The sequence below is a fragment of the Arachis ipaensis genome, chromosome B1 (genome assembly GCF_059453495.1).
Source record: "Arachis ipaensis isolate K30076 ecotype BB chromosome B1, ASM5945349v1, whole genome shotgun sequence".
NCBI lineage: Eukaryota > Viridiplantae > Streptophyta > Magnoliopsida > Fabales > Fabaceae > Arachis > Arachis ipaensis.
In genome coordinates, this window is record NC_142436.1 from 42,156,479 (window position 1) to 42,177,689 (window position 21,211).

At 35.9% G+C, this 21,211-nt stretch overlaps 1 protein-coding gene across 1 annotated transcript; it reads right to left on the bottom strand.

The window, feature by feature from the left end:
- Positions 1–519: 519 nt before the first annotated feature.
- On the bottom strand, positions 520–1,131 carry LOC148576344 (uncharacterized). The gene has a single exon (XM_088502706.1). The coding sequence runs from the start codon at positions 1,129–1,131 to the stop codon at positions 520–522; it is 612 nt and encodes a 203-aa protein (XP_088358832.1).
- Between the last annotated feature and the right edge of the window lie 20,080 nt (positions 1,132–21,211).

Consider the following 21,211-nt stretch of genomic DNA (forward strand, 5'->3'; position numbering starts at 1 on the left):
CTTTTATCCTGACGAGGCTTCGACCAGGGTGTCGATATTCGGGAAGGGATAGGGATCTTTTGGGTAGGCTTTATTGAGATTGGTGTAGTCTACACACATCCGCCACTTTTCGTTTAGCTTTTTGACCAGTACAACGTTGGCCAGCCACAGTGGGTACTTGACCTCCCTTATGAACCTGGCCTGTAGCAAGGCCTGTACCTGTTCCTCCATGACTTGTGACCTCTCTGGGCCGAGCTTTCTGCGCTTTTGTTGTACTGGTCGAGATCCAGTGTATACTGCTAGTTTGTGGCACATTAAGCCAGGATCTATGCCGGGCATGTCCGCGGCTTTCCATGAGAAGAGGTAGAAATTGTCCCTTAGGAACTTTATTAGCAGCTCCTTTAGATCTTTCTTCAGGTTTGCACTTATGTTTGTTGTTTTATCTCTGGTGTCTCTGATCTGGACCTCTTCGGTCTCGCTCTCCGATTGAGGACAAAGTTCGTCGCGCGCCTAGGCTTCTCCGAGTTCAATGGTATTGGTTTATTTACCTTTGGGGTCGCCCTTTAGGTTCAGGCTTTCATTGTAGTAGCGTCGCGCGAGTTTTTGGTCTCCTTTAACAGTGGCTATACCTTCTGGAGTTGGGAACATCATGCATAAGTGTGGAATGGAGATTACTGTGGCGAGCTGATTTAAGGTTGTCCGGCTTATGAGGGCGTTGTATGCGGAGCTCACGTCAACCACGATGTAGTCTATGCTTAGTGTTCTGGACCGGGATCCTTTTTCGAAGGTCGTGTGTAGTGGGATGTATCTAAGTGTTTGGATTAGAGTGTCACCAAGCCCAAATAGGCTGTTGGGATATGCTCTGAGCTCCTTTTCTTGCAGTCCGAGCTTGTCGAAGGCGGGCTTGAATAGGATGTCTGCGGAGCTTCCTTGGTTGACTAGTATCCGGTGAAGGTTGGCATTGGCCAGTATGATGGTAATGACCACGAGGTTATCATGCCCAAGGATGATGCCCGCGGCGTCTTCTTTGGTGAAAGAAATAGTGGGGAGGTCGGGTGATCCATCCCCTTCTCCGACATGGTATATTTCTTTGAGGTGCCTTTTGCAGGACGATTTGGAGATTCCTCCTCTTGCGAATCCTCCATTGATCATATGAATGCGCCTTTTCGAGGTGTGAGTGGGACGTTCAGCTCATCCGCCCTCTTCATCCCTCCTTCTCTTTTTTGGCTCGTCCGTTTTGTTTGCTAGGAATCGATCTAGTCTTCCTTCTCGCGCCAATTTTTCTATGACATTCTTCAAGTCGTAGCATTCATTGTTGGGATGTCGATAGATCCAGTGGTATTCACAGTATTCAGTCCGACTTCTCCCCTTTTGTGTTTGATTGGGCGTGGAGGTGGGATCTTGTCTGTGTTGTATATTTCCTAGTAGACGTCTACTAAGGATACCCGAAGGGGGTGTAGTTATGGTACTTCCTGGGCTTCTCTGTAGATTGGTCTTCCTTTTTCTTCGACTCCTTGTCTTTGTCCCAAGGTGGGTAGGAGAACCCAGCTTTAGAAGTTTCTCCTAATCGGGAGTTTTCCTCCATGTTGATGTATTTCTCAGCCCGTTCTTGTACTTCATTTAGGGATGTGGGGTGTTTTTTAGATATACAGTGGCTGTAGGGCCCCTCACGTAGATCGTTGATGAGTTCCATGATGGCTACTTCTGTGGGGAGGATCTGTATGTCGAGGCACGCTTTATTGAACCTTTCCATGTAGCTTCGGAGGCTTTCCCGATCTCCCTGCTTGATCCCTAGCAGGCTTGGGACGTGTATGGCTTTATCCTTTTGTATGGAGAACGTAGCTAGGAATTTTTTGTCGAGGTCGTCAAAACTCGTGATTGATCTGTGTCGTAGACTGTCGAACCACTTTATAGCTGTTTTGGTCAGGGTGGTCAGGAAGGCCTTACAACGGGTTGCGTCTGAGGCATCCGTGAGATACATCCGACTCCTAAAATTGCTGAGGTGATGGCTTGGGTTGGACGTGCCATCATATGGGGTCATGGCGGGAGCTTTGAAGTCTTTTGGGACCTTAGCTTTCATGATTTCTTTTGTGAACGGGTCTTGGTCCTTGTGGGCGCTAGTTTCACGGTCGGATCGAGTGGTTCTAGTTTTAGATCGACTTCGAGTTTTAGGAGCTTATCTTTCATCTCCCATTGCTACCTTGTTTCTCTCCGGAGATTTCGCTCGGCTTCTCGTAGTCGTTCGGCTTTTTGTTTGAGCTGTTTGAGGCGATCCTGCTGTTCACGGATGGCCTCTAAGATTTCTGCGCTCTGGGGTTATTTTTCTCCCTTGGAGTGGTGTGCATCCTTCGGAGAGGTTGGTGTAGCTTCCGTGTTCTTTAATGGCATTCCTTCTTCTAATCTGGAGGTGTGGTCATTGGTAAGAAGGTTGTTTGCCATGACAATGGGATGACTTCCAGGTCCCCAGCAATGGCGCCAATGTTTCGAGGGTTACCTGAAACGCTGAGGCCGATCTCGGACGGGATCTTCTGGTCTGTTTGAGCCTGTCACGCCCGGCTTGTTGGAGTTTGAGATGTTGCTGGCCTTTGATCACCGGTGGGTGGTGGTACCTGCAAGAGACTCCGATGCTTAAGTCAGTACGGGCTTTAGGCAGATTTTTTATAGAATTGGGATATGAGTTATACCTGGGTGCTCCAGTGTATTTATAGTAGTGTCGAGTGACCTTCCTTTGAGATAAATTTGTTATCTTATCTTATCTTTTGTAGGTGAGATCATTATCTTTGTCTAACCGCCTCCTAGTGGGCGGTGGTTCCTTTTACTTTGGGCCTTTCTGTGGTGATTTGTCCGAGCTCTTTATGAAGAGGTCAGTGTCGAACCAACCTTTGAAGAGGTCGGTCGATCTGTTTTAGTCCAACTCGGACCTTATAGCTCGGTCTAGGGTATGAACAAGTAGGTTACTGGAGCTGGGAAAAAGTAATTACTGGTTACAAATTACGTTGAAGCAGATTTGAAATTTTCATACTAATTCATATGTATACTTTTGCACTTTTCAGACATTGATTTTATCTAAGAATTAAATTAGAGACTGGCCAGGTTCAATTCTTAAGTCACTTTCTAGTTTGTCATGTCTGAAGCTGGACAATAATCCTCTGAGACAGGTAATGACTAATGATTTGGGAGTTTTTCTTTTCTTTTATCCTGTAAAATGAATAATGATATCAACATGTGTATATAACCATTGCAAAACGTAATGCCTTATAAATTATTAAGATAGTTTCTCTAATAGAAAAATGTGTATAAATAATTTCGTCTCTCCATGGTGGCAATTGCTATTTAGGTTCTCTGCATTTCTATGCCTACATGGATAAGATAAATTAGAAAGTAAGAAAATATATGTTTTTGTTCCTTTATAGTTTGTCATTTCCAAGTTAAGGTTTTTCTCTGGTATTGAACTATGTCAGTGACCCTGCTGTATGTAAAATAAACTTTTGTGTGCATATAATTTATTCTCTATTTAAAATTCCAATCAGAAGAGTAATATCCTGACCCAAATTTGCAATTTGATTATAGATACCATCAGATGGTTTTGAAGCAGTGTCTATGCTTCAGCTCCTGGATCTCAATGGTAATGCAGCTTCATTAGTTGATGGTCCTTCATTTTCTTGTTAGACACACCTTCAAGAGCTTTACCTGAGGTTCGTTATTTGAATCTTATGATTTACATAAGATTAATTAGATAATCATATGTACAGAATTTCACTTTCAAATAACTTTATATTTTTGGGATCTTATGATTAACTTCCACACCACAAAATAACAGGAGAATGCAGCTCGATAAGTTCCCACATAAGATATATTGAAGTTGCATCAACTACAGATCCTTGATTTGAAATAGTATCCCCTTCAATCAATTCTGGTATTTTTTTTCTCCTCTCTTTAAAGAACAAGCAGCAGGCATATCTAATTTCAATGCATATTTTTTTTTTCATTTTTCCCTTTCTTTCAGGGGATAAAAGATCTCAGTCCTCTCAAGGAGCTTGATTTATCTAATAACAACATCTCAGCCCTTCCACCTGAGTTGGTGAGAAATAAATACTGGTTCTTGCAGGTTTTGCATTTAGTTGAATTAATTAGTTAATTCCTATCTTTATTGCAACTATAGTCGTTCATTCACACAACTGAAAACTGAGGAATTTCTTCAAACTTGGATGTTAGGCATGTATAAACTAATAGCCAAAATAGATAAGATGAATTTAGTGGTATGACTGGTGTCAATTTTAACGGTATTTCTTATAGTGAATGTTAATTCAATTGTTTTGTGTATCCAAATAGAAAAATGTTATATATATGTTTGTCCTCTCTCTTTCTCAAACATTTTCTTAGTAAACATTATTAGTATTAGAAATGTATAGTTTTATATTTGATTTACTAATTTTTTATTTTGTTTACAGAAAAACCATGTTGAAGCGAAAAACGAACTTAATTAAGGTCACAAATTTTGAAGAGCAAATATTAGAGAGTAAAAGTCATGAACTTGTGGACATGATGATAAACCTACTTGCTACTTAGCTATTTCAACTCTCTTTTGTTATTGTATTTTTTGCAAAATTAGATGATATAGTTCGAGGTTGTTATGACTTATGCTAGTATTATGGTATTTGCAAAAATAATGATCATATAATTAGAAGTAGTTAAGACTTAGACTAGTATTATAGTATTTTGCAATGATGATGTAATGTGATAGTGGATCTTACATAATGCTTTATAAAACAAATTTGATGGTAAATTTTCAATTAGTTTTATTTAGTAATTTGATTCAAATAGTTACGGTTATTTATTGACACTAAAAAAAATAGTTGGAACAAATTTTAATGCAACATGAGACAACTATTATAAATAAAGAATTATATAATTACAAAAAATCGTTGTCAAAAGTTATAAAAGGCAATGATGTTAAAACCGTGGTCAAGGGTAGCAACAAAATGGCAATGGTATTAAAACCGTTGCAAAAAAAAATCAAAGGCAACACTTTTAAACCGTTGGTTTTGTAAATAAAAAAACTACAACAGTTTAAAACTGTTGCCTATCCAGTTATGGTTTTAAACCATCACGTCATGAAAGAGAACCGTTCTAAACCTTTGCCTATCCAGTAACGGTTCTAAACTGTTCTTTAAAAATTATTGTCAAAACCGTTATCTATGCCAATAACAGTTTTTTTTTGTTGCTGTTGCCCTAGGTAGAAAACCATTGCCTATGAGCATTGGTAACTGGCCGCATATACCACCGGTCAAAAACCATTACCAAAGCATTGTCTAAAGTATTAGGAATGGTTTTTTGATTTATGCCAATGGTATTCGACCGTTGTGAAAATCCTTATTTGTTGTAGTTATCGGTTGTGAATTGCCAATAGTTGCCAATGACGCCGTTTTCTTTCTTTCCTTATTTTTCCTTCGATATTTTCTTTTTTCCTTTTTTACCTCTTCCTTCAAACTCATCTAATAGAGTTTTATGAGAGGATATTTTGCAAGATTCTTTCTTGGTGAACATAGTTGTTCATATCAACGAGTTGGAAGGAAGAAGAAGATCTGAATCCTTATTTCTCTGTGATTCATTGATTTTTTAAAATGGCAAACACAGTAAGCAGATCCTCGAGTGGTGGTTTTGACAACCAGAATGATGCCAATCTCCTCTATCAACTCACGAATCTTCAATCTCAAATTTTGAAGAGCAACACAAGTTCGATTCAAGATCAATCAAATCCTTATTTTCTCCACCCTAGAGATAATCTAGGTAGTAGGGGTCGTGGAGCTACAATGGCATGCTCTCATTGTAACAAGCAAGGCCACACAGAAGATGTGTGATATAAGAAGCATGCGTACTCCTCCCAATTCCATCAATGGCAACAACATAACACCACAATCAATCACGGGATTACTGAGGAGTATGATGATATACTCAATGAGAAACAATTCCAGCTCAATTGTCGCCAAGAGAACACTAGAATATCAAGATCTGAGTTCACCCCAGATCAAAGATTTGCCTTGTTAGAGTTGATCAAAGACAAAAGTGTGCAGTAACAACCGCATAATGCATACCAAATTTTGACTAATTCCATTCAGACCTCCACTCCAGGTAAAATCATTGCATTACATTTTAATGCGAGAATTATGAGCATTATCACTCCAAAATCTGCACTATGGGTCATTGACTCTGGTGCAACAGATCATGTGATTTTCGACTTAAAAGATTTACAAGCTTTCAAAATATTGCTCCAATCAATGTGATATTGCCAAATAGGACTAAAACTGTTAGCACCATCAATTGTATAATCACATTCTCTAAAAACTTTTTTCTCAAAAATATTTTGTACATTCCTTCTTTTGATTTTAAACTGATCTCTATAATTAAACTCAAACTTATATTGCCAACTGTTAATCGATGATAAGTGTTGTGAGATACAAGATCGATCCACATCAAAGATGATTGACATTGCTAAGTGTAGAGAAGGGTTATACACAATAAGTAGAGAACCAGAATTTCTCTCACTTTCCCCCTCCTCCAACAAAGCAAGCTTCATTGGCAGTAACTACGACTACTATTCATCCCACAACACCTTCATACACTGAGCACAACAATATTTGGCATCTTAGATTCGGACACATACCCATGCATGAAGTAATTTTACTGAAGAAATATTATCCTTTTATAGATTGTATTGCTTCAAAACTTCCTTATGACTCATATCATTTTGCAAAACTAAAAAAACTATCTTCTGATCTTAGTACAAATAAAATAAAAGATTGTTTTGACTTAGTTTATATGGATATCTGGGGTCCTATTTCTGTCCCCTTCCAATAAAAGACATGGGAATTTTTTTTAATTGTGGTGGATGGCAAGAGTAGATTCACTTAGATTTTTTTATGAAAACCAAATCTGAGGCATCACAATTGGTTATTAATTTTATGAATTTTGTCAGAGTACAATTTCAAAAACAAGTTAAGTGTATAAGGACTGATAATGGGCCAGAATTCACTTTAAAATCCTTTTTCGCATCAACTGGTATTTTACACCAAAGTTCTTGTGTAAAAACACCAGAGCAAAATAGAATTGTAGAGCAAAAACACTAGCACATTTTAGGTGTTGCTAGAGCACTATTATTTCAATCAGAAATTCCACATTATTTTTGGCAATATGCTGTTGGTCATGCTATTCACCTAATTAATAGGCTGTCCAACACTAAACTGGATAATGCTAGTCATTATAAGCTTTTGTATGGTAACTTACCTGACCTTTCATATTTAAGAGTATTTGGTTCTCTTGCATATGCCTCCACATTAACAAATTCAAGAACAAAATTAGACCCAAGAGCCAGAAAAATAACTTTTCTCGGTTTTAAATTAGGAACAAAGGGTTTTCGACTTATGGATTTAAAATCAAAGAAAATTTTCATATCTAGAAATGTAACTTTTTATGAAACTCATTTTTCATTTTCACATTCTACTAGCACTGACATTCCTGCGGTACCCACTCGTACTCCATAATGCATTGATCTTTTTTAATATGATACACCATCCACACATCATTTGCAATCACCCACACATATCACACTCACATATTCAAATGAGCATTTCTCAAGCTCAAGTACTCACCAATTTTCTCACACACCATTGCACCCATTATCATACCACACACTAACAATGCACCTGTATCACAAAACTATGACATCACACATGACTGCATCACTAGAAAATCTGAAAGAGTCAAGAAACCGCCTGCTTATTTGAAGGACTATAATTGTATAATAACCCACGCAGCTCACTCTAACAACTTTTCCAACTGTAACTCTTTATATCCTATCTCACAACACTTGTCATATGATAAACTAATCCCAAAATATAAGTCCCTTTCTCTAGCCATCACCTCAAATCTGGAACCTAGCACTTATGAGGAAGCAGCTACACATGAATGATGGAGAAATGCAATACAAGTTGAGTTGATAGCTCTAGATCATAACAGAACTTGGTGCTTCACTAAACTCCCAAAAGGCAAGACAGTTGTGGGTTACAAATTGTTTTTTTTTTTTTTTGCTAAAATTCAATCACGATGGCACCATAGAAAGGAACAAATCGAGACTAGTTGCAAAAGGATTCACTCAAGTACAAGGAGTGGATTATGGTGATACTTTTAGTCCAGTTGTCAAAATGACTACTCTACGAATAATGTTAGCATTAGCAGCAGTAAAAAAATGTCATTTGAAACAGCTGTATGTCAATACTGCTTTTCTTCAAGGAGATTTGGACAAGGAAGTTTATATGAGGATACCACCTGATTTGGCTTTGCCACAACCAAGTTTGGTTTGTAAACTGCAAAAGTCTCTTTATGGTCTTAAGCAAGCAAGCAAATAGACAATGGAACATTAAGCTCATTCAAAGTCTTGTTGATGATGGTTATAAGCAGTTATTTATGATCATTCCCTCTTCATCAAGCAACAATCCGAAAGCTTCACTGCCATCTAGTATGTGTTGACAACTTAGTTTTAACCGGGGATGAGATTGTCGAAATCAATTCCATCAAGAAAATTTTGGATGACAAATTTAAAATAAAGGATCTTGGTGATCTCAATTACTTTCTGGGAATGGAAGTAGCATACCCTAACACTGGAATTCACATTTATCAGTGGAAGTATGCCATGGACCTTCTCAAGGATTTTAGTTATCTTGATTGCAAGCCTCTCTCCACCTCATTTGATTACAGTCAGAAACTCTCGAAGGAGTCAGGTACCATTTTAACGGAAAACACTACTTACAGACAGCTCATCGGCCGACTCCTTTATCTCACAAACACTAGACCTGATATCTCTTTTGCTGTGGGATGTTTGAGCCAGTTTTTGGACTGTGCAACCACTTCTCACCTATAGGCTGCTTTCTACGTACTCTAATATTTAAAAGGCAGACCTGTAACTGGTTTATTCTTCTCCTCTACTTCTAATCAACATCTCACTAGATTTGCCGACACTGACTAGGCTACCTGTGCCGATATTCGTCGCTCCATTTCTGGTCATTGCTTCATGCTTGGAAACTCTCTCGTTAGCTGGAAGAGTAAGAAGTAAACCACCGTTGCCAAGTCCTCTGCAAAAGTTGAATATAGGTCTCTTGATGTTGCCACTTGTGAAGCTAGTTGGTTATCAAGAAGAGGGACAAGAAAAGAATGGCATTAAGAAGAGGAATTTATTGGTATAAAGAAACACAACGGAAACATAAAAAGATAGATAAATAGAATTTTTCCTACTAGACCTTTAAGAAACCTGTTCTTAGCAACCTAGGTCACGGGAAGGATTTTTCCTACTAAACATTCAAAGAACCTGTCCTTGACAACCAAGATTAGAGGGATAAAAATTGAATCACTCAATCTTCTCCATACAACAAGTGAAGCAAATCACTCACCTCACTAATCACACTAAAAAAACATGCATAAAGCACTAAGAAAATTTTATTCATCAAAGTTATGTAAATTGTCTCAACAAAAGTGTTTAAATAGACCCTTAACGAGTCACCAAAAAAAAAAATAGACCCTTAACAAACTAGCTAAAAGATAAGATAAGATAACTAATTTAAATCAGATTTGATCTTATTGGATTAGATCATATTTAATTTAAATTTTAAAATCGTAAAGATATGATAACTAATTTGAATCAAATTTGATCTTATTAGATTAGATCATATTTGATTTAAATTTAAAATCCCTAAAAATACTACTAAGCAAATCAAAGGTAAATCAAATCTTTCAACAAACTCTAACAGCAAAACAAATTAAAATAAATGCCTATAAAAGTTTGAAAATTAAAAATAAATTATGCCTCCCATTGAATTTGAAAAAGTATTATTGGGTTTCTTGTTGTCCTACCTTAACCCAATTGGCCTTATGAGTTGTTGCCCTTTCAGCACCACTGTTTTTGAGACGGACTCTTGGTCTTCTTGATGTCTAAGATTGGCATAGTACAATTCTTCTAGTATTCAGATAGTTGAATATGACAAAATTACCATTCTGCCCCTTAGCTCTAAAATGACGAAAATTCCCTCTTGACCACGTATCACTTCATCAGTGTATCTAATAATTTAGTATATATCATAAGAAATTGGATATTGTTGAATTACTTTTGTTGAATTACTTTATTGTTGGTATTGTTCTATTTTTAATTTATTTTTTGTTGTGTTTCTGCTCTTGATTTTGTTAATTTACATCCAAATGCTCCCCTTGGATATGGACTATGTTTCCTGAACCTTGCATTTAATGGTTTTACAAATGCAACTCAGGATTCCTTAAAAGGAAGGTAATATAAGCAAACCTTGTCCCTCAATCTGTCTGATTGCTTGTAAACTGCAAAAACTTCCTTGACACCTTTTTTCCTTTCATAGTTCACTGACTCTATGCGTTACTTTTTTCATTCTTCCTTGGCTGACACTACCATTACTACCACTCGCAAATTCGTTAGCATTGTGGTATCTTCTTTGTTCAGTGGGCAGAAGTTACAAAGACTACAGAAGAATTAGCCACTTGAGGAGCAACCTTCAGAAAATTTGAATTCACTCGGTGGTATATCTCATATCAGGTTGGTTTATGTTAAGAAGTTTAGCTGTTTTGTTGGAGAAGACACCATAACTTAGCTATCTTTTAATGGAAATTTATTTTTATTTTCAGTTGTGTTGACTATTGAATTTTTAAACTTCTTCAATTGTCGTATTTGAATTCCTTTTGTCGTTAAATTTCATTGGATTAAGACTTTGTTAGTTATTGTGTATTTGTGTTTGTCGATTTCAATGTTATGACTTTGTGAAATAGTATGATAGTATTTTTTTTGAATTGATTGAAAAAACCGAACAAATTGAACTAAACCAAACCGATTTTAATTGGTGTGATTTGATTCGGATGACCTCGATAAAAAACCGAACCAAACTGAACCACAGTTTAATTAGACGTCGGATCGGATGATTTTTCTCTCAAAAACCGAATCAAACTATACCGCAAACACTCCTAACTATTAGTATGAGTTTAAGTTAAATAAAATAAAAAATTCTAATGATATTGACGGGTTGGTTCCCACATCAAGGTTTGTTAGTTAGCCACTACCCACTAGTCTCATTAAGGATAACTTCTTAAATGCGTGTCACCGAGGTCCATATGTATTTAATTAGTTTGTCTATGTAGGTCTGATTTAGCCAATATAGAACTTTCGGATCTAGTAACTTAGTAAGATCCAACCCCCGTCGCACGAGGAAACCCTCCAGTTCTTGTTACCAACTACCAAGGATAGACTCGACTCGTTGATCTTAGAAGATGTAACACAACCAAAGAAAATTACTTTGCAATTTATTTTGTTTTTATAAATAAAAATAACTATCAATATATTTATTAATAATTAGATATTAATTATTTTATATTTTATTGTTAAAAATTTTTGTAGCTAGTATCGATAAAGAATTTTTTAACGTTTGCAATATATCTAATTTTTAACCATTATTTTTTCGACAATTTATATAGACATTAAAAATAATTCATATCTATATATAAACAACCTACCTTTTTTCAATTTAAAATTATTCTTACCGATAATTATTATTCTTTTTTATATATAATATAAATATATTAAAATTAGTTATTATAAAATAAAATATTTAATTAAATTCACAAATAATAACAAGTTTTACAAAACTATTTAATTACTTCAAGCACTACCTCAGGGTCAAAAGTAATACACAGAAGCTACTACCGAGTAATCTTTAGCCTTCAAAACAAAATAAAATATATTATGTATAACACTTGGAGAGAATAAAACAATATTAAAAATGGTTACGACATGATCCCTAATCCCTTATGAATCTGTATATATCTTTAAAGTATTTAAATCATGAGAAAACCAGACGATTAATGGAGAAGGGGATAAGGGTACTGTTCCTGCCTAGGGCTCAGGTTGAGGTATAGGTCGGTGACAGCTGCAGAGATACTTGTGAGGTTGTTCTTACTAAAGATCGTGCCACCAATGCGAGCCTCGTCCGAGTAGTGAAGAGTACCTGCAAAAAGAACTCCGGTGTTTAAGTCAGTTTATGCGCAGGAATAATATCTTAATAATAATTATAGTGAGTAGTGAATTTTGTGTGTGTGAGACTATCTGCGTAGCGCTATTTAAGATGAAGAGGTACGTTAGTCGGTACGAGATTTTCGGCCCCGTATCCAAGCTTAAGCACGGATACTTATCTGAAGCTAACTGGCCTGATCTTTGACCTAGTATCTCGTGTTCTGTTTATTGGACGTTGTCTTTCCGAGATATAACGTCGGGCCAGTTTTGTGGGTATGGATCAGGTACACTATTAGAAATACTCTTTGTATTATTGGAATCACTTTAGAAATTTCCGAGATTAATAATTTCTATTAGAATTAATTATTGTCGAACCATCAGACTATAGATCGAAAAAATGAATTATCCGAAACTATTGTTGTCGGTATCATCATGATCCCGTGTGAAAATCTGAGGCAAATTATTCATTCGACCTTGGTTTCGAAATTCACTATAAGAAAAAGCGTTTTTTCTGACGCTAAAAATTGACAGTTATTTTTGTCGTCGATATTTTTTGACAGCTTGCTGTCGATATTGTTAAAAAAAATAAAAAATAAAATATTAAAATCGACAGCTACGTCGTTGATATTTTCATGATACATTAATCTTTGCCTTATTATCGTCACATTATTGACGAACCAGGGGTAGAAAATACTTTTATTTTAAAATCGACGAACATGACGTCAATTTATTATTTAAAATATCGACAATGATTACCATCAATAAATTTGAACGGTTTAGATCGCTTTCTAAAATCAAATAAACGGTGTAGATTTAATGTATAAAATAGACACTTAGGGTGTTGCTTTTTTTTAAATTAAAATCGACAAATATGCTGTCGATTTTATCACTAAAATCACATATACCCGCGTCCACTTTGCGAGTCCAAAGTTCAGAAACACAATTCCTCCAAATTTCTCATTTCATTCCCAAATTCTCCAATCACCAAAAACACAATTCCCCCTCATTCTACCCAAAATTCACACCATTTTCAACCGTCATTCTCCGCTATCGTCATTGCTCCGTCACGGTTGCGCCGCCGTCATTGCTCCTCTTGCTTGCGCCGCCGTCGCGCTCTGTTGCTGTCATGCCGCTGTCGCTCCTCTTGCTCGCGCCACCGTCGCTCCACTGTTGCTGTGCTGTCGTCGCTTCTTATTTCTTTTACCGTTGTCGCTCATCCTACTTTGGTTCTTCTCCGCTTTCTCTTACTCATCTTCTCTCTCTCAATCGAGCTCACAAGAACCAGGTATCTTTCTCTGTTACTGTTACTGAACTGCCAAATTACATTGTCTTGTTTCTTTTTCAGGGCCCTTGTTTCCCCCATGGTTCTCCAAAATTTTTAATTATTTGTTCTTCCAAACATTCGGCATATGTTTCTGCATTTATTTCCCCATTATTATGCTCTCTCCATTCTTGCTTTTTTCAGATTAAATATTCCCCAGCTTGATGCTTATTTGGACTGCTGTTTAATGCTTCCAGGTGACTAACTTAAGAGGAGCTGAACAGATGTAGGCTTCTGTTCGAACTTTGAACTCTATATTAAAGTGTTGCTGATCTTGATGGTGTTTATGCTATTTGATGTTATTTTAGTTTCATTTACGTCAAATCTTTTAATGAGAGTTCTATTCATGCTTGCTGGAGTGATGATTCTCTTTCAACCTGTGCCAAATCTAATTTTGTAGAAATGTATTTCAGAAAAGCAGTTTCTTGTATAGATGTAATGTACTCAAAGTTTGATAAGTTGGAGAGTTATGGGAAGGTGGTAGTTGTGGCATAAATTTATAAAATAATTGAATAACCATCTAAATCTGCAGTGTAAGGGGCTGGATTGGCATTTATAAAACACTATACTTCTGGTTGCCCAGTGTCATTGATTTATTTGTGTGGCATGTGGCAAGATATGACATGTTATTGTTGGTTGTTTGTAACATTTAGCATTGGATAGATAAGATTATGGATTAAAAATGTTATGTTTGTTGAGTTTAGAAATTTTAGCACATTGACTTGAATAATGTTGAAAATACCAGATTGGTGATAGGAAAATTTAAAATGACATTAGTGTTTTCTTGTCTTCTGGTTTGTTCTTATATTCTTTGCTTCTTTCTCTTTCTATTTGAATGCATTGTTTTCAAATATATTGGGAATTGTTGGAGAAGGTTGTGATGCCAGGTTGATGGCTATTTTGGAAAGAATGATGAGCATGTGTGTAGTCTAAATTAGCTTCCCTTCAACCTTTCTGGCCTTGTTCTGCTTCTGGTGTATGTGCTTGCCGTCACAGTGTACTACCTGTCGCTGCTCTCCCTCAATTTTTTAAACGCATGGTTTTCTACCTTTTACATGCCATTTTCTTGTGTTAATTACTTTTTCTAGGTTTCCTATTTTTTGGCTTTCTATTTTATAATACGCTTTAAAAATTCAATGACTTTGTTCTTGTTGTATGCATAATAAAAAACTATTAGTGCTAGATTATTAACAAATTTATAAAATTAAGTGTCATGTATGTTTATACCAGCAGTTTCCATGCTTGTTTCTTTTTTTATTATATGGTCCTCCAAACCATGCATGCACAAAACAATAATATGCATATGCTTCGTTTAGCCCTAGAAGATTGATACTCATTTATACCTAGTTTATTTCCCCCACACTTCCTTAGCTTGTTCCAGACTACTGTAACAGATCACATGGTATATATAGTTTCATGCAATTTTCTATAATAATAAAAGAAATGTATATATCTAGTGTTAAAAAAGAAAAAGGTTTACTATCAACTAGTCTCAACCATTTCAATGCAAGAGGATATATATATATATATATATATATATATATATATATATAGCCAGAGGCTCTTAACTGCAAAGCATGGTCTATTTATGTTCGAGTGTTGTGACATAAATATCTACCATAGTGTAGTGGCTTTTTGTCCCTTTCAATTCTTTGCAACTTTCTTTTAGTCCCTAATGCAAATACATATATATGCAGGTCTCTCCTTTTATATATAAATCCCGGAAGAGAACAGAAAGCATCTTATGCTTGTGTACTACTCTAACTCTAGCTACTTTCTGCCTTATCTGTAACTGTAAATAGTTCATGCAATGCCATCAATATGTCTCTTGCTTACTTTTCTTCAGGATAAGATTTGATATTACATGTCTTCACCAAACAAGGAGAAATTTGTGAAATTAAGCTTAAATATAACTATTAAAATTGACAACGACATATTCGCTTTTTATATTCAAAATAGACAAAAGAAAATAAAAAATAGACGGAGAATCTGTCAATATTTTTATCATATTATCGATGGTTTTCTTGTCCATTTTAATAAATCCAAAATTGACAGTTGGTTTATCGATTTTATTTAATATTATCGACGGCAAGTGTGTCGCTTTAACTAAATATGGAAAAATCTTAACCTCATATTATTGACGAAAAGATTGGCGATTTTATTTAAAATTTATCGACGGTTTGACATGCCGTCGATTTCATTAAATTTTTGAAAAATTGACAAGTTTAAAAGCGACATGTTGCGCCATCGATTTCAATATTATTGACGACCAAGTCGTCGATTTTTCCGTCGATTTTAACGTTATTTCTTGTAGTGACTGGTGCTCCGATCACTTTTAGTTCACCACTTATACATGACGAAATCATTGACCTTCTCGTGGAGAATGATACACCACCATCGGAAGAGAAGACGAAGAAGAAGAGGAATTTGATAATGATGATATGAGGAAGTTAAGATATTTTGGATTAGGGTAAACTTAGTTTTCATTTTGTGTCATGTTAAATGTTTAAACATTTTTATATTGTGTGTTACGTTATATGTTAAACGTTGTTTATGTTTTAATATAATTATATTGTGTTTAACTTTTTTTTTCAGGTACACATGACAGGAAGAGGTGTTGGTTCTCAGGGGCTGCGGTTTAAGGAGAGGGAGGGTGACTACCACTACTACTTCAAAGACTACTCTCTGTTTCTCTCTACGTTAGTTATGCCTGGGATAACATAGATATGTGTTTCACAACAGTCTTTCCTGATGAGCCTTAATGCACTTTATGTGGTTTTTGTGCTTGGGCCTCTTATACCTCCATTAGAGTGGACGCCTCCACCACTTTCACCCCTTCACAGGTTACTGCATCCATACTACCTCCAGTGACGGACCCTCCCCCACCCCCCACATCCTAAATCATTACATGCATCACTTGTAGATCGCCCACCAGAGTAGGACAACAAGATGGAGATCTAGTCAGACGATCTTAATGGGCAATCATTGTTATTGATTGGTTTTCAATGAAAATTGTATAGAAATTGTTATAATATATATGTTTTTACTAACTAAAATTTTCTCCTTATTTTTTTGCATGATAATCATGCCTGCACCTAAGAGAAGAGGAACATCATTAAGCTGTGTAATGACACAGCACGGCCTAGCTATAGTAAAATTCTCTGTAATGTCAAAGATTGGTGGTCCAATAAGTGGGTGGTAGAATTACTATTTTTGATTTTATTTATCTATTTAAATTCACTTTCATACAAAAAAGGGGTTTAAATGGTATTTATATTACGACGGTTTTAAAGAACCGCCGTAATATTCAGATATTATAGCATTTTATGGGGTTGCCATAATTAATTTGCATAAAATGCCAGTTTTTGTTAATTCCGGCGATTTTAAACCCGATTATCTGGGTCCTGGTTCCCTGATTTAAAAAAAACCCAAACTCTCTTTGATTTAACCCTAATTGCGAAGCTAACACACTGCCACGCACTGTCTTTCTGTAAGATAACGATGCTACCACTAGGATATGCTCCGGCGCGATCCGCTCCAACTAGAATCTCCTCGCTGTTCACCATTGTCGTTCATCTCCTCGCGGTTCACCACCGTTGTTCATCTCCTTTCCATTTACCGCTATCGTTCATATCTTTGCCGCTGGCTTCAATGAGCTTCTACGATCTTGTTCTGGCTTTGATATGAAGGTTAGCCATTGCCTCTTATCTCCTCACTGCTTTGTTTATCACCTCGCCACTGCAAACAACATTGTTGCTTCCTTTAGCGAACTTCTTCGATTTTCTTCTGCCTTTTCTATCACTTCTATGATTACGTCCTTGCTCTTACCATTAAGAACTTCCTCGAGCATTGCCTCCAGACTCTCATCTTCAAGTTCAAGAAGGCCAAGTCAATCCACCACACCAGGGTCCTCATTCACCAATGTCACATTAGGTCTTCCTTTCTTCTTTTCACTTTTTTCCGAAATTTAGGGATTTTAAATTCCTAATTTTATTTTCTATTAATGGTTGTTTGTTTTTGCTTATTGTCGAATTAAGAATCTAATTTCCTTGGTTTTTAGTCTTTTGACAAAATTTTCTTACGTCATATTAACTTCTTAGTATAATTGCTCTTAGATATATAAAGTTTTCTTCATCGAGCAACTGTAATGTGAGTTTCTCCTCATTTTGTAGCTATACAAATTTTTTTGATTGAGGAAGTGACACAGAAAGCAGAAAAGGTTGTGCGTGAGTCTTAATCTGAAGGAGCAAAAGCTGCTGTATGTAAATTCTTTGAAATTATTGGCTGTGAGTTTCTCCTTCTATCGATCAAGATTCTTAGGTTTTATGAGTTAGGGTTTTCAGGCATTCTGCTTATACAATTCTACTTATTAATTATGAGTTTATTGTTCACTTTGACATAGTTACTAGGGGATTAGAAATTGTTTCTGCTACTATGAATAATGGTGAAATTGTTGAGTTATAAGAAATTAGTTATAAGAAATTGTTTCTAAAATAGAGTTGTTTAGGACTAGAAAAGAACATGATTTTTCTTGTTTATAATGTTGAACACAGCAGCACTAAGCATAGCACTATTACCCTAGCTTGATTATGTTGTCTCTTGAGTCTTAAGAATGAAGCTTCCATTTTTGGTGCATCCAATTTGGTAATTTTAGTTTAGATAATTATAATGTATAATGCATGTCTTTTTAATGAGATACGAATATAATGAAGAATGTATTATTTTTGCTTGGAGGAAATGTTGTTTATTATTTGTACAATGAGAAAGTATGATGAATATAATTTTATCATTTCCATTTCTTCTTAATTATTGATCTCTAATTACTATTCTTAAATTATAACACTACGACACTTTTGCAAATGAATGAACTAGCTGAACAAAAGAAAGATTCCATTAAGAGGGACATAGTATATGGTGTGTTATGTTATTTGGTTCATGGTGTGGGAGAAATTTAGGTGACACCAAGACCACGATCCCATGGTAGGGAAGACATTCGATTACCACATTGGTCGACGTCTTCAATAGATGCTTCAAGATGTGTGTAAACCAGAAAGAGGAGACTACTCAATGGTGGTGATCCCACTTGAAGAGAAAGATTTACACATATTTGGAGAATGACACAAGCTTCAAGCATCGCTAGACCACAATAAGGGCATCGGCCAAGGATAGATCCTTACACACTAGCATTTTATCTACTATTTCTAAAACCAAGGCCATGCTGGTATAATTATTTCCCTTATTTGTATTTTAAGTTAATTTAATATTTTATTTTAAAATTAATCTTCATTTATAGGCAGAGTGAAACGGAAGGGCACGAGTTGATAAGTTTTGTGCCAATAGATCCTGATGTGGTGTGGTGTGGTGTAGTGCTAGACCTCATCTGAGCCATACAAGAATCATATTTGTGGAACAGGACCATTGATAAGTCGAAACTCAATGGCACTAATCTTGGCAAGTGCACCAAATCACTTCAAGTAATACCACGGTGAGCGGATATCATTTCCACGAGTGTTAAAGGATTGAGTAGGCAACTTTTAATTGAATCTTCTAACTAGATTGAGCGAACCTTTGTAAGAAGAAAGATTATGAATCTTGAACAGTAAAGTATGGTATGTTTGGTGTGAATGCATGATTATGCAATAGTTAGAGAAATAAACAATGGAATGATATGTTAAGGTTTCAGAGATGTTTACTTTCTAGAAAAGGTAACGTTCATGTTGAAAAAGAGGTTAAGCACAATTCTGATTTAATGTCGTACAACTTTCAAAATACTATTCCTAGTCAAGTTGAAAAATATGAGAAAGAGTTTCAAGCTAATCCCGATATTAAATTTCCCAAAGTAATAACAGAATTCAATACAGAATTAGAATATTTTCCAATATTTCTAACCATTAAGATGAAGAACGAAACTCAATTTTTGAAAAAGTATCAATGCATTAATCAAAATAGAATAAACAATCATATTACCAATCCATGAAAATCAAACAAAGCTCCTAGCCTTAGCAAAAGAGATTTAGTGACTCATGTTGAAAATAAACTAAAACTAATGAATGATATGCTGGATGCTCCATTCTGTGAACCATCATTCACTTATTTATATCCTAAAATTCAAATTCAAAACTAAATCTAATTTTATCTTTGGAAGGATAAGATAACTAAAAAATAACTCAAATCTAAACTAAAACCAAATCTTATCTTTCTAGAAGAAGCTAATAATAACTAATAATTCAAATATTGAATCTTTGGAGAGTCTGAGCTGAATCAATATGCTCTAGAAGAGATTTCCTGGGCCTGGCATTGCACTTAGATATTGGTGCCAGACTTCAAGGCTTGGCGCTGAACTTTAATACGATTTTTGGCCCCTAGGAGTGAAGAATTTATGGCGTTGGGTGTTGCGCGCCCCTCTAATGAAATTTGCTGGCATTGGGCGCCACCTTGTCCAGTTGAGCGCCAACCTTGTTGCCCTTTTTGAAGGCACTGGGCTTGGTATTTTGGACCCTGGGCACCTACTTTGATAATTCTTGGGCGTCTAGCGCCCTTTTTTCCCATGAGTTCAATCTTGTAACTTCTTTGTTTGCTTCTCTTCTCTGTATTTCTTTAAAGAATAATTCTGAATGCACAATAATTCTAAAAAAACTCCAAATATATGCTTAGCTATGAAAACTTCATTTAAAACATAAAAAACTTCAAATTAAATATAAGAAAACTACTTAAAAAGATATGGAAAAATCATTAAAGATGTCAAGGCATCACAACACCAAAATAAAAACTTTTCTTGTCTTCAAGCAAAAAGAAGAATAAATAGAAGTTATCTTTGTGATAAGAATTGAAGAGTTTATTAATTCAGATCTAAGTCAGATGTTTAAAATAGAAAGTGGGGTTTATATAAGAAAATTAAAAATGTGAATATTATATTAAATTAGGATAGAGCTTATTAAAGCGAGAATTTTGACACCAATTCCAAAGAATTCGGCCCAAGATTGGACCAAACGGGCCGAACCGGACCCAAAATGGGCCTAAGGGCCCAGCCCAACCCACCAAACTAAAGAAAGCTCAGCATTCCTCCTCATCCCCAAATGAGAAACACGCTGATGCATGTCCAAGGAGAGAAGAGAGCTTTCGAAGGATACAAACCCTCATTCAATAATTTAAACCACCACAACTTCTTGCTCCGAGCTCCGATCGCCGCAACATTTGCGGCTACGCAATCACCGCATCAAGCTCTACGATTCCATTGGATAAATTTCTTTGGTAAGTCACTCTAACACTCCAGCCTCTCTACCCCTCCAATTTTTGAAAATTAGTGAGAATCCATGTTGAAAATTTGTGATTTTGGTTCTCTAGGCTCAAGTTTAGCTTGAGGAACTTGTGGACCTTTGCTCAATCAAGATATATTTAAGGCAAGAGTTCTCAAATTCTGCCAATTCCAGTTTATATGAGTTTGGGTATTGAATTTGGGTGTGATACATGTGAATTAGGCTTTTATATGTGTATGTTGAAGGTAATTGAGTACCAAGGAGGCTTGGTGAAATATTAGCGCTAAAGCTTTATTGAATTTGGACTTGTCGGGGCTGTGTGTGTGACCTTGGTGAGTTGCCTCGGGAAATACGTGGAAAAGCGGCCAAGGTATGGTTTAGGTTTCGCGCATTTAATATGTAATGCCCTGTGAAAACTTAGGCTAGAGAACTATAGGATAAGTTGAAATGTGCATATAGGTTAATGTTTAGAAACCTTGATGGATTTATTAAATGATATTGGGAATGTGTGGTGATTGATAGTTATGTTGCAAGTGTGGTGTTGGGACTTGATGATGAATTTAATTGAGTTGTTGGAAGTTG

What these genes read in the sequence shown, in the direction of transcription:
- LOC148576344 (XM_088502706.1), bottom strand. Translation starts at nt 1,131, where the DNA reads ATGATCAATGGAGGATTCGCAAGAGGAGGAATCTCCAAATCGTCCTGC.